This window comes from Lepeophtheirus salmonis, chromosome 4, assembly GCF_016086655.4.
Source record: "Lepeophtheirus salmonis chromosome 4, UVic_Lsal_1.4, whole genome shotgun sequence".
Lineage (NCBI taxonomy): Eukaryota > Metazoa > Arthropoda > Copepoda > Siphonostomatoida > Caligidae > Lepeophtheirus > Lepeophtheirus salmonis.
The window spans coordinates 2,056,126-2,071,119 of NC_052134.2; the positions used below are offsets into that span (position 1 = coordinate 2,056,126).

The 14,994-nt window shown below is 32.6% G+C and overlaps 2 protein-coding genes across 3 annotated transcripts in view; one reads left to right on the forward strand and one right to left on the reverse strand.

The window, feature by feature from the left end:
- Nucleotides 1–1,858: 1,858 nt before the first annotated feature.
- On the forward strand, nucleotides 1,859–3,248 carry LOC121116359 (DNA repair protein RAD51 homolog 1). The gene is given in 4 exon segments (XM_040710605.2): nucleotides 1,859–2,113; nucleotides 2,116–2,292; nucleotides 2,348–2,923; nucleotides 2,991–3,248. Coding segments are annotated over 4 exon segments (1,050 nt in total). The 5' UTR covers nucleotides 1,859–1,917; the 3' UTR covers nucleotides 3,092–3,248.
- A 984-nt stretch (nucleotides 3,249–4,232) lies between these two features.
- The window catches only part of LOC121116358 (uncharacterized), a 52,168-nt gene continuing 41,406 nt past the window's right edge, over nucleotides 4,233–14,994 (reverse strand). Inside the window, exons 3-6 of one of the 2 annotated variants that reach the window (XM_071887532.1) lie at nucleotides 13,686–13,865; nucleotides 10,123–10,234; nucleotides 8,335–8,581; nucleotides 4,233–6,493 (exon numbers count right to left, since the gene is read on the reverse strand). In XM_071887532.1, coding sequence (XP_071743633.1) covers nucleotides 4,418–6,493; nucleotides 8,335–8,581; nucleotides 10,123–10,234; nucleotides 13,686–13,865 — 2,615 coding nt within the window. In that variant the 3' untranslated portion in view covers nucleotides 4,233–4,417. Of the gene's footprint in view, nucleotides 6,494–8,334; nucleotides 8,585–10,122; nucleotides 10,235–13,685; nucleotides 13,866–14,994 lie in introns of both variants that reach the window. The other variant, XM_040710603.2, reaches the window with a different exon arrangement.

Here is a 14,994-nt window from a genome sequence, read left to right on the forward strand (position 1 = left end):
AGATTAACATTATGTACAAATATAAAATATATTAGTGTTTATAGTATGTTTATGGATTTATTTTTAATGTTACAAGGATTCAAACGATCATATGTCCACAAATTTGAGGATTCAAATAACAATTCCTTCAAAAAAATATTACAAATTAAAACATCTCATTTTTTTTATATTAAACTTGTTTTTATATCCGTATAATATCCCAAATAAAGATGGAATTCATACTTAAATCAATAATGCCACGGGTTCCAACATAAGAATCGATATTTCAATACATTTTCAACCAAAAGTATAAAATAAAAATGTTCCTAAGGGCAATTCACATTCACTTACAGGTCATTCGGAGTATTTGGTTTTTGTTTAGGGTGCTTAGCTTGATCAGAAATTAGAGGACCTCATAATAAAAGATAATTTTCATGCTTGATTTGTTTTACAAAGTGAAATTTGACAACTCAGAAATTTAGGGGGACAGTTAATGCGTTAGTGTCCCAATACTACTATATTACTGGTATACAGGACAATACTAGTACATGGATACCACAATTTATGAACATAATTTGTTAAAAAAAGTTACTCCTAATTCGAGCACTAAAAAAAGTGGGTAAATTACTACAGGCCATTGAATTATAAACACATGCAGGTTTGGACCTGTTCACCCTTTTCGTTCATTTTTGAACAGTGGAAAATAATAATAATAATAGTATAAAGTTTAAACTAAAGTTGCCACGGTATGAAAACAAAACCAGTAAATTTAGAGCTTATCAATATATCTAAGTGTACTTGAAGAAGTACACTGCATTGGTTGGAGTTATTAAGCGTCTATGAACTTTGCTTTAATAAATGTACTCACTTTTTTATAAATTTTAATATGATGTTCTGGTCATTTTCGCTTATTCACCAAAAGATATAGAAATAATTAAAATATTTCTTGAATCTGGAAACATGGATCTACAAACTATATTTTCTGGTTTATTTGGATCTGGCGAGTTGAAAAATAAGGCTAAATCATGTAGGTCTTGGAAAAAATATTAAAGGAAGCACTGTCTGGACTACAAAAGCAATTTTGTTTGGTTTTATAAGGTCATTGCATGTTTATCGGTGTCAAAGCAATCAGGAAAACACCATCTCAATCTAAGACCATAAAAAAGTTAAAATTTTGTTGACCTTGAAACACACATCTTTGAGGGAAATGTCTTTGAGCATCTTGGAGAATAGGCACCTCAATTCATAATCCCTTATTCAAGACTTAATTCAATACTCTCTGCCTTAATTATCTTAATGTAATGCTTTATGTAAGAATCATTATTTTGTTTTAATAATATGCCATATTATGACGTCACGTAGAGTTCGTAGATTGATGACCACCTGTGTATTTAAATGGAAGGGTGAGCTTTTGAGAAACTTATTAAAATTTAGTTTGGAATCTAAAAAGTGCAATAACTTGCAAAAAAAAAAAAAAAAAAAAAAAAGCGAGAGTAAATGTTTATACATCTGTGAAAGTGCAAGATTTGCGCAAGTATAGCAAGAAGCATAGCGTGATACCGGACGCATTCGATCACAGATCTGCTTTTCGTAAATTTCTGACAAAAAAATAAATTATATAATGTTAAAATTTAAAGAGGGATGAAGTCTAGGGTAGCCCGTTTTATAACAAAGGGATCAAATGTGACTCTATTTTTAATTTTATTGTCGTCTCTTTGTGAAAATATGTGTAAGGACATGGGAAGTAAATTAGATTTGTGTTTAATTACATGTATACGAAAATCTATACTTTTATATACTATGAGTTGAGTATGTATACACGAACTTATTTGACAATATGTACCCGTCTGGTCTAGTTGTTGGATTTATGACGTCATAGATGGAGCCTTTTCAGTCATTTCATTTGGAAGCTAGGCGGGAAGTTGAAACAGGTCGAAAATGGAACAGGAAGAATCGCGAGAGGAGATGGAGGAGGGGGAAGAGACTTCCACTTCTTCCCTGGCGCAGGGCGAGGAGGAAGAGGAGGGGTTTGGACCAATGCCGATTTCCGTCTTGGAGCAACACGGGATATCCGCATCGGATGTGAAGAAGTTGTCAGAGGTGGGTTACCACACAGTGGAGTCCATCGTCTACGCCCCAAAAAGAGTCTCCTTGCCATCAAGGGCATTTCGGAGGCAAAGGCGGATAAATTACTCGCCGAAGGACAGAAACTAATTCCCACGGGCTTCACGACGGCCACGGAAATGCACATCCGACGCTCCCAGATAATTCAAATCACGACGGGGTCCAAGGAGTTGGACAAACTCCTCAAAGGTAGTGCAAGGAGTTGTGATAGTCTGTTGCTCTCCTCACACTCTATTCTTTTCAGGAGGAATCGAAACTGGATCCATCACGGAGCTCTTTGGAGAGTTTAGAACTGGAAAATCCCAGTTGTGCCACACTTTGGCCGTCACTTGCCAATTGCCGATTGATCACGGAGGTGCGGAGGGGAAGTGCCTCTACATCGACACGGAGGGTACATTCCGTCCAGAGAGGCTACTTGCTGTGGCTGAGCGATACAATCTCTCGGGAAATGACGTTTTGGACAATGTGGCCTACGCTCGTGCTTACAACTCGGATCATCAATCCCAATTGCTCATTCAAGCTTCTGCCATGATGGCAGAGTCACGATACGCTCTCATCATTGTTGACAGTTCCACTGCACTTTATAGAACAGACTATTCGGGCAGAGGGGAACTCTCCACTCGACAAATGCATTTAGCAAGATTTTTGAGGATGCTGCTACGTTTGGCGGATGAGTTTGGAGTAGGTGTTGTCATAACTAATCAAGTGGTTGCTCAGGTGGATGGTGCTGCCATGTTCTCTGCTGATCCCAAAAAACCTATTGGGGGTAATATCATGGCTCATGCATCCACCACAAGGCTCTATCTCAGAAAGGGAAGAGGTAATAGTTTGTCTTCACATAATCCTTTTAAATATTATTTTTTTAATACTATCCAAACATTTTATAGGCGAACAGAGAATTTGCAAAATATACGATTCTCCATGTCTAGCGGAAGGAGAAGCCATCTTTGCTATCACTGCTGATGGCATTGGAGATTCCAAAGACTAATAATGCTTCTCTATTAATACATTTATAAGAAATTCACTTTAGTTTATATTTTAATAAGAAAATACATATTTAATTATTGTTGTACACGCATATACTCTCTAATCCACGTTTGTATTTTATCTATCCATTACAATAAATTCTTGTTTGTCCTTAATAATTCGAGCAGTTCCATCTATTTTGAATACTTTGACACACAGCATTTATAAATTCAAGTATACGACAATATTTACTCATCAATTAGTTCAACAACACCCATATTTAATTTTGTACTAGAAGAATCCTTCGACTACTAAATGGAAGAAAAACACATTAACATATAATATATATGTATTATTTAATATTCGTCATGATCCTAATTAAAAAAACAAGAACCGTATGATCGAATTTTTATACCTATTCCTTCTGAGGATCAAATTCTGAAAATGTTGAGTCTTCCAAATTAAGTCATCATAAGATTTTCCAAGGAAATATGTTGTGTACATGTTGCGATTTTGAACAAGTTCAAACTTGTATAAGCAAATTGTACAAGTTACAACTCAAAAATGAGATGAATAATTGTAAATGAAGGATTGACGGTACTTGGGGATAGGATAATACGTTAATTAAATATTCCATGGATGATTTACTCGTGTCATTTTTGACTTTTTTAATAAAAATTACAAAAAAATTTTAATAATAATATGTGGGACATTATATAGTTCAAATGATCACAGTTACACTACTCAAATATAGATAATAACTACAGTATCAATGTATAGTTGGTAATTAGAATGGCCAATGTTGAAATTAAACAATGCCTTCTAAGAAGAAAAAATGGAAACTTGTATATTTCAACCGAATATGATAAGCAAAGTTTTCTTTCACGATCCGTATTTACAGATACTAAGAAAATTTAATCAAGTCTACTTTTGGATGAAGAGTAGACTACTAAATGACGAAAATGCTGTTGATATCTCTCCCATTCTAATTTTTAGTGGGACCACTAAATATCTGACTATGACAATCACGGACTCAAAACAAAAAATGATCCACAAATTATGTCATCCACTTTTTGGAATTCTATTCAAATCAAGAGGACTATTTATTGAGTAAGAATACTCCTGTAAATAATACTAATTATATATACATTATCAGGGAGGAATTTAGTTAAGTAAATAATTATATTAATATAAGTCGATCAAAAACATTACAAAGGACACTTTCACCGACAAATAAGTATCTAAAAATACCTACTTCATTTAATTATAAAGCATATATATCAAATCTCCAATAATAACTACAGACAAATTAAATTCAATTACAAATTTGAAATAATCTACACGACGCTCAGTCACACTCATTATGTGTACCCATAATATCCCCCCATAGATCCTCATCTCCTCCTCCGAGACTAATTTCATCATCAAGGTCAGACAGTTTAGGATTTTCTGGATCCACTCGAGACTTATCAATGTCCTCCAAAGTTTTCCCTGTAATTTTTGCATATTGCTGAATGGATCCCACGGTGCTTACATCAGGTAAGTGAGCAGCCTCCTCATTTAATCTCTCAGGGTCCATATCTTTGGGTGGTTCTTTCTTAGAGTCTATTTTCATTTTAATATTATTCCGAACTTTTGAATATGTTTTGGATTCTTTCACAACTTTGAGGACGGTTTTGTCTTGATACCATCTGTCTGCCCAGGTTTGGTTATCCAACTCTTCCTGCTCTTGATCCATTTTATTTTTTTCCAAAGATTTTTCTTCTCGGGTTTTATCAACACATTGTTTTTCTTTCTTACTTACGGTTGATAGTGGCGGGGGTTGGGAATCAAAGTCCCCTTGCGATTCACAGAGTTTAGCTACTTGAGCTACTCCATCGATTTTGGTAAGAGGTTTCTTAGCAGGAGGAGGAGGAGGAGTTTGCAATGGTATCTCTGATTTCTCCTTATCCGGTGAATCTTTAATTTCTTTTCTTTCCTTATCTTCAATATATGATTGATAAAAACAATTATTTCCAGATTTCGGAGAGAAGGACTCTTTTTGAATATTGGATTTCTCATCACCCTTCTTTTCAGTTTCTTCTTCGGCAGCATCACTATCCTCCGTAGAAGACTTTTGCTCTTGAATTTCCGTTCTTTGTTGGAATGCTTGCATTCTTTTAAGTCGATTTTTTTGCAGTTTTTCCATTCTTTCAAGCCTTTTCTGTTCTTGCTTTTTGGATTCTTCACGGGCCTTCCGCTCATCTTCTGTTTCTTTTTCAATTTCTAACTCTGACTCATTGTCTTCTGATTTTCGATCAACAAGCTTTTTCGTAGTTTTGGATTCCGTTTTGTACTGTTTTTTCTTTGAGTTTCGCTGCTTCTCATTAACATCCTCGTTCTCTGAAGATGATAAAACTTTTTCTTTGTCACTGTCATCTGCAATATAGACATGACTCCTTTTAACATATTTCTTCGATCTCTTTTGAGTCCTTTTTTCGGATTTCCTATCGTCAAGGGGCTCAAAGTTCTCACCATCCGTATCCACTTCTCCATCCTCAATATCTGAGGCCCTTTTGACTTTGCGTTTCTGTCTACGTATTTCTGCAACACGTTCTGCACGGGTTTTTCTTTCTTTTTTGAGTAGTTCTTCATCATCCGAAGAGACTGGACTATGAACGTCCTCCTCCGCCTTCTGGGGATGTTGCTCCACCTTATTGGAATGTTGATGAAGTTTTTTGGATCTTTCACTATCTGGTTGTTCCTCATCGGATGATGTGTGAACATTTTTCTTACGATATTTATTTTTGTCATGCCCACGCTTCACAAGTTTCTCAGATGCAGAGCGCTTACGAGATGCTAAAGTGTCTTCATCCTGACGTCTTAGGTTATCCAAATTCCTTTTGACACTGTGCTTTATTTTGCCTTCATCATTTAGTTTATTCTGACGTTTCAATTCCTCCTCACGGAATAATTTATCTTGTTTCCATTTCAAGAATTTGGCGTGTTCTTCCTCCTTCTTTTTCTTGATTTGGAGTCTTTCCCCTTCTTCCTGCTTCTTTTTAGCTTCCTCTGCCTCTTTTTCCTTCATCTCTCTCCCATGGTCTTCAATCCGCTTAAGCATTTCCTGTTGCTTCAACTCCCTCTTTTCTTCCTCATCCCGCTTCTTTGCCTCGGATAATTCGAGAACTTCACGAGCCTTTCGTCTCTTAAGAGACTCTTCCTTTCTTATCTTCTTTGTATCCTCATTTTCTTCTTCGATATGCTCTTCTGTATTCAGATTGATTTTGATCTCTCCACACTTTTCATTCTTACCTAAAAGAGCCTTAATGGCCCTTGCTCTCATTTCCAATTCCAACAACTCCATTTTACTTTTTTCACCCTGTGGAGGAGCGGTTCCTTCTTCCAAAGCTGATTTGCTCTTTTTGGAGATATTGACATCAATCTGCAAATAAAAACATAATACAGAAAATTAAGAAAGCCAACTATAAAGGATATATAATTAATGAGATAATAACTATGTGCATAGTTTCTAGAAAGATTGCAAATTTCAGATTCGATAATTAATCATTAGATCTAACATTCTTTGCATTTGCTTTAAAGGTAAATTTGAAATGCTCCTTAATGGTTGTATTTATGTACCTTTGAGTACAATTTGAATATAAATTAATATTATACAACTACAACTTCATTTATTTGCATAATTGATTAATATTAACAAAAATGATAGTATTTTAAAAGAAATATTTTATTATTCCATTCTAACAATTAGAAAAATATATTTATGATAGTTTATTCAATTTTAACGTTGTAGTCAAATTTATCTCAAAAGTAAACGGAAGGGTACTTCTTTTGAGTTGCTCTCTAATAAAAAACTCACTTTGAGAGAGCCAATAATAGAATATAAAATTTTAGAGCTATATTAATGGATGGCACAACAAGATACGTTGCTTTTAGTATGCAAATACCGAGAGTCAATGGAAAGTTATGGGACTTTGCCTCCGACATAGTCAGCTTCATACCCTCTGAATAATCAGAAAGTCATTTGAAAAATTAAAAATATATTCTTAGTTTTTTTAGAAAGTATCATTGTCCTTAAAAGATTTTAAAGCACTGGATATTTATAATACCTTTTTATTATAACTTTTAAAATTATCTGAGTATTTATTTCCTTTTTAAAAATATTAAAAGTCAATGCATGAATCATTTTTCTGTCTTTTTTCAGTACTTTTAAGTGAATCCTTTATACTTTTTAAGAGCTTTATAAAATTGAGATATAATACGAGACGACGGAAGAACTGGTCTTTAATTACTGGAGGTCTAATTTTAAACTAAAATGTTTATTTATAATTTAATAATGCAATTCCTTCAGTTATTTATTTAATTATTATAATGTACATAAGATCCATAGTTATTTAGAAAAAAATGTTTTTTGGATAAATAATTTCAAATATAATTTTTGTTGAAAAAATTGTTACAAAAATCTAGAGTTATTTACGGAAAATTAAATTTTTTGGAAAAAAATTCCAAAGATCTACAGTTGTACACAAAAAAATAATTTTTTTGAGAAACAATCTAAAATTCATAGTTATTCACACAAAATTAAATGTTATGGAAAAAAAAATTGAATTTTTTGTAAAAAAATCAAAAATCCATAGCTATTCATACAAATTAAATTTTTTGAAAAATAATTTCAAATATAAATTTTTTGAAAAATAATTTCAAATATAAATTTTTTGAAAAATAATTTCAAATAAAATTTTTTGGAAAAAAATAATAAAACATTCAAAAATCCACAGCTATTAACAAAAAATAAAATTTCATGGAGAAAAATAGATTCAAAAATTCCCTGCCATCCACAAAAAATTAAATGTTTTAGATTTTTTTTTCTTTTGAAAAATTAAATTTCAAATATAATTTTTTTTTAAACAAATTGCAAAAATTCACGACTGTTTACAAAAAATATTTCTATGAATTCTAAATTATTAAACTTATTGTAAAATTTTTTGTCCAAGACCATAAGTTTTTTTTTCTGTTCAGTCAGAATTGATTTTTCTATAATTTTATTTTTTCACATTTCAGTCTAAAACCCTGTACGCAAATTTTAATCGTGGACTTAAATTTCCCTCTCTAAAAACAATATATTTTTTTTCTTGTCGAAAAAAGTTATTTTTTTTTGTGTGTAGAACCGAGACCACTCAAGAATTATGGCGGTCTAAGATCGGTCTAGGATTTTAAGACCGAAACTTACACTAGACCTTTTATCCGTAATGATGCTTTATGTACCTTTTTAAGAGAGGTGGATATTATTTTGGAATTCCGATTGTCATCTCTTTTAGATTCCTCCTCACTTGGTGTTTCCACTTTTTTCTTTTTGGGAGAAGAAAGGGCTTTAGTAGTAGATACTTTGTCTTTCACAATATGACTTTCATCAACATGAGTCTCCTTTTTATCATCCACCACTACTTTTTTATGATCCTCTTTCCTTTCTACAATCTCATCATCACCAAGAACAATTCCATCCACGGGACGACTACTTGATTGAAGACAAAAAGAAAAAAATATATATAATAATAAAAAATTTAATCACAAAGAAAATGAAGAAAAAAAATTATAACATCACAAAAATGAAATAAAAAATCCTCATTTACAATATTTTAACGATCTATTTTATAGATCATAAAAGAAGAAAAACCCATGCGAGAGAGAAAATAAAGTCTCAAGAGGGTTAACAGCAAGGTGCTCTATAATTATCAACTACCTTGGTTAAAAGGGACAAATATTATTATGTCTTTGATGTGATGATGTGGACTAAATCACAGATATATCATTTATTAAAGGGAAAAAGAGAAAAGTCGATTCCAAGAACAATCTACTCGACTTGAGTCAATGATTTTTACCCCTTACTTAAATGATGAGTGGATCTTCAACCTGGAAAAACATAGTGTGAACTGTATTTTTATCATTAAACCTCATTAAAGGCCTTATGTTTCGTGCTGTTCCTAAGGGATTTTCTAACCAATCAGAATTTAACATATTTATAGGTCCGAACACGAATTGATGGATTTTTCTAGGAATTTAAAGCCTTTTAACTAATATGTGGATGCTCACGCTCACTAATGCATTGGAAGTTGGGGATAATTGTGGCTCAGTATATGTAGTTATCTCACTCGTCATAAGATGCAATTTCTAAGATATTATATAAGGGAGATTCTGCAACTGTGAGGACACAAAAACTTTTAGGAGCATGACTTAAATAAGAAAAACGTGATTTTAATGGAAGACAAGCCAACTCAAAACCATTTCGTCATATGTTTAAATACAAAATTTTGAATTCAATATGTTCTCTTTTCGGCAGCTCTTGACGATGAAGGCCATGCCATTGACGTACCCTGCTGTCATGATAACAGCTCGGAGCAAATCCAAATTTGGAGGAGATGTCCAACATTCATTATTCTCCAAGACATCCAAGCTATAGAGACTGTGGGATTTATATCATGGCTGAAAGCAGGGCAGAAGTCAGCCATATAATTTCTGTAGAAGTTTTGACTCTTCTTGGATATATGGGCGTTCATGCAATGACGTTGACGACTATCCAGATGTACACCCGTTGTTTTGTCTTTTTTACACTTGGAGACATGGAATAGAAACAAAACTTGAGTATCTTTGATTCAGCTCTCATTTGGTTGCGATATGAAACCTTGTCATTGAAAATAAGAGGAAAACATTTGTAATTTAAAGCTACTGCAAGTTTTGGGTCCCCACTCTGTATACACCTTCCCCCCTTTCTAATCGTTAGGAATCATTTATTCATTATTTTTTTTGTAAATAACCAAGGAGTACTAATTAAGTCATTTTTCATGACAAAAAACGAAAATAAAACAATGATAAAGGAATAAAACAACCTATACAGTCAAAAATTAATTAAAGTTGATAAAAGGGTACTCCGGGGTATGTCGGCGTAGCTACTTAATTTTGTCTCCTTCTTATTTCATTTTCGTATTTATCAACTCAAGTCGTCGATTCTCCACGACTCGACTCAAGCCGATACAGCACTTATAAAAGGATTCATACTTCTCATCAACATCATGGTCTGATTTATTGCATAATTCATCTTGGTGATTTGATGATCGATCGTCTTCTTCTTCTTCTTCTTCTGTATTGGACGACTCTTCCATTTCTTGACCTAATTAAAAGATGGTTTTTAAAATTAAATATCAAATCTGTGAAAATATGTATTATTTTGGTAATATAAGTAAAGTTATTTTCTAAAGTCACTCTAGTGATGAGTAAAAAGAGAGAACAACGTAAGGACATTTTAAAAACTTATTAATAAATTATTTTTTAATTAAAAAAAAAAAAGAGATCAAAAATTACACCGTTAATAGGATATTCAATTATTGCATGATCCTCATTCACAACATGTAAACTTTACACATCATATATAAAGGGTGGTTCATCTAATCGTTTGCAAGGTCAGATAAAAGTAAAATGCTCCTGTGTTTATTTCTTAACCGATTTATTTTTGATTTTTACAAAAATCAACATTATAACATAAATTTGACATTAATCAATAAAATCGCCGTTAGCTTGGACTAAACATTCACAACTTCCCCAGAAACGCCCCAGCGCCTTCTTCGCCTTCCCACTCGGTAAAGTTCAGAATGTCCTCCTTACCCCAGTCCTGAAGGATCTTGTGGTACCTTGGAGAAGCATAATTTGGTGTGAGTACTTGGCTTTCATAATCTTAGAGAGGTTATAAGGACTTTTTGCCAAACATCATTTGCTCCTCGAGTTATGTTTCTGCGTTTGACAGAAATTTGTATCATCTGAGAAGAATCAGACAAGATATTTCACGGTAGGCTTCTGTTTTAGCTTGATCAAAGCCTTGGTTTGGGATGACCTTTTCCACCTATTTGACGGGATTATAAGCTGGCCCTTGCAACGTGCATAGCTGTGGTACCGTACGTCTTCATTGGTGACACAATGAATATTTAAACGGGACGCTACGTCGATTCTGTCAGTGATTGCATTCATTGATTGGCCGGAATCTTTGTCGATTTTTTGCTTATTTTCCCCTACAAAGTAGGCCTTTAGACGATTTTGGCCGCTTCCAGGTCACAAGGCTTACGAAAAATCATTTTCAGTGGGTCCTCACCATCCTGCTTGACATATTTTCTGTATTTTTGGAGGAATTGAGTAGTGTACCCGACCACTTGAGCCAAAAACTATTCAACCATTTAAATTGCACAAAATACAATAAAGAGTTCAGGGATTTTGTTCTTGATTAATAAGGAAGCCTATTGAGCAGCTGATGTGGTCGAGTTACATTCGCATCCATGAGGCAAGAGAAAATTGCAAATATATATTTACTAAAATTTAACGTGAAACGTAGAGGCCCTAAAGTGTTGTTGGCTAATTGAATAGTCCGGCTTTATATCAGTTATAGTTAAACCTCCTGGATCTATCAGCCCATTCTGTAAGTTTGAATAATTAGCTCATAACTGTGTCAAATATATCTATCAAAATATATTGTCGTTTACATCCTTTATTACTAACGTAGAATCCTTTAAAAGTGTGTCTTTTTTTTTGTTCAAGATTGTTTTTCTGGTGTTGGGTCACATTATGATTTCCCAACTCTTTATTAATTCATTTTGTTACTCATAAAAAATTATTTATGAGTCCACATAGAAGATGATAGATAATATAATAAAAGACTTTTGATAGGCGTCAGAGCCCTATACCATACATATACCACAGGTAGGTGGGAATATAAAAGTTGAGCTTTCCACAACAATGTATGTTGAGTAGCAATCAAATGTGCATAAACGTGTCATAAGTCATTTATGACTATTCCATGAGAAGGTTTTATTCCCTTAAAAAGGAAACGCCCAAAAAAGCCCCTTCCTTTGAAGAATACTTAATACATCACGTAAAATGAAGAATCATTTATTTAAATGTCAAGAAAATAAAAAGTTGATTCCCAAGACAGGAATTAAAAAAAAACAAAAAACAAAGTTAACGAACGGAAAACAATCCTATGGTTCTTTGTAGCTCTACATATGAGTGGCAAATACATACAAACAAGCTGGAATATTTTTTTCAATATTGCAACAGTATGATAAACGTATCCGTTGATATAAGTACTATAATTTATATTAATTCAAAAAAAGTGACAAAGTCCTTAGGAGCCGCGTTTTTAAAGGTTAACTAAATCTGATAAAAATCGGTTATTTAGTAACACTCATCATAAAAGATACCAAGACGTCATGACGTCAAAATTATTCTTAAAGAAGAGTGTATTCACGTTCCAAGAATAACGAAAATAAGAGAGAGATTAGCTTGTTAAGAGACCAACGGATCCTTTTGATGATATCAAAATTCGATTTAAAGTTCAAATACCGCACGATCAAATTGATTGAACTTGTACATAATATGTTTATGTAAAAATTAAAACAAATATCAATCATATTAATAGCTTGTTGGACAGTTTTTATGTGGTTTAATATTGTATTTAACTCTTTAAAAAATCCTCTTGGGTTTTTCATTAAAGTAAACAACTTATAAATCATGTTTCTCGGCTCCCGGCTTTCTTTTATGTTATCGCCACACATATATGTATTCCAGACTACATTTAAAAAAAAAAAAATTCTCTAGAATTACTTTTGTGTTGATAGATTACATAGGAGATCGACTCTAAAAGTACTAAGCCTGACTAAGAGATGATTAGTTGTTTAAAAAAAAATCAATGTATTAGAAAGTTTGAATAAGGTGGCCACGCGAAAAATTGTGTAGAAAATCCGCAAAGCGGTACTGGTGGATCGCCGACTGAAAGTGTGCAAGATGGGAGCCGTTTTTGCTCACATTCGAGCAAAAACAGTGGCGTGAAGAAGTTTTAATTGAGTGTTTTACAAAGTTTCACAGCAACAAAGGATATTTTTTGAATTTTGATGTTGTATTTAAATATTTTAAGATGAGTTCAGATATACAAGGATGTCGACTATACTTTGTCAGGTGGAAATTTGGCATAGCCTTTGGGCGGTGGATAAAAAAATAAAAAAAGGACATCTATGTAAAATGAGAAAAGGTTAAATATTTTCAACAAAAAAATGCTCAAAACAATTTATAAAAAAAAAAAAGACGAAATTATGAAATATTTTTTTAAACATTCATCTTTAGGCAAGGAAAGGAGGATATTGAAATTCTAACATTTGACTAATGGAGGTAAAAAGGATAAGAACCACGGAATACTTAATTTGGACATGAATAGCCCGATTTTTAAATAAAATCGATCAATTTCCAATTATTTTATTGTGACATAATTTTTTTTCTACTTTTATTTAGTGTTGCGTGAGTCCTTATTTATTCAGTCCAGTTTTAGGAAGTCCTATCTCTCCTTGGGACTGTCAGTACTAGAACTGATTTAAAAAAGACAAGATGGAGTTCAATGACGTCATCAAGGACTGTAATTTATCAGTTTAGGGACTGGGCCGAAACTTTTACTTATTATTAGATATTAACAATAATAATTATTCGGCAAAGATTAAAAAATGCATTCCTCAGACAGTCTTGTCAAAAATCATTTAAGTAGTTGCTCCTGTAACAATAATATTGAATTATTTTATAATAATAATTACCTGCGAGTATACAACGAATCCTTTGCTTAGACATTCCCTCTAATTGAATAAGACAACTTTCCTTGAGTTCCTCGAGGCTCAGTTCTTTTAGATTAGACGTGAGCATGCCATTGAGTTTTTGCTCTTTAATAATAGAGAAAATATGTTCAATCATTTCCGCACGGTTATTGATGTAATGTCCTAAAGAAAAAAGTAAATTATACAGATAAATAATTTAACTATGAAAACAATTAGAATGATTGAACGCATTTCAGATTGAAAATTGATTTAGTTTTTCATAGATTCATCAACTCAAATTTACTCTTTTTCTTAAAATGTGAGGGATTTTTTTAAAAAATTAATTGAGCAAAAATAGAGCTCTTATGAGCTATTAATATATTTTCTAAAATGTTTACTTTTTAATTTTAGGGCTGATGTAAAAAAAGATCATATAGAAAAAATCATATTAATTTAACGCTTTAAAATTTTTACAACCGTAAAATTCAAAGTATTTTACTCAAAATTACGGGATTCAAATCATTTGTGAAGATATTATGGTCTTAAAAATTAGCCTTTATTTTTAAATATAGCCACAAATAGTAGTTTTAATAACTTTGAACCCCGAGTGAGGATTTCAAGGCCACAAAAGTAAATTTAATACTAAAACACAAAGTAATTTGTGTTTTAAATAAAATTTTTTTAGTTCAATACACATAATCAAACATTTTTTTGACCTTAATTGTCCACTCAATCAAAGGCTATTTATTCTTGCTTATTATATTAATAATCCATTGTAGCTCAACATGCATTTTGGGAAGTAAATCTTCAGGACAGGTCCGATAGAACAATCTTTGATAAATACAATCCTGTTACAACATCATCAATCAATATTTACCCATTTTAATAAATTTCAATGGCAAACTATTCTAGAGCATGAAATATACTTAACGCTTCAATAAAATCATTCAATTGGTCAACTGAGATAGTTTACTTTCATAGTAGTGAAATAATTACTTTTTAGAGGGCTCTCTAAAATTTGAGACGTTTTTGAAAAACCGATAAGAGCGGTTTTTAGGGGGCGTTTTAAGGACCAATACAAACCTAACTTTGGTTGGTTAGAATGGACATTAAAATATACACATTTACAATACATAATTTTATAGGTATTAGCTGCGTCAGCTGGGAAAACAAAAACAAACTTCCATGCACTCTGTCAAAATGTGGCATAGGGTCCTTGTGAAAGAAACTAATCCCAAGTTGGGTTTTTTTGGACCTCCTGATGGTCTTAAGAGCCACATAAAAGTCATTGGCGAGGGGATTCATTGACTTA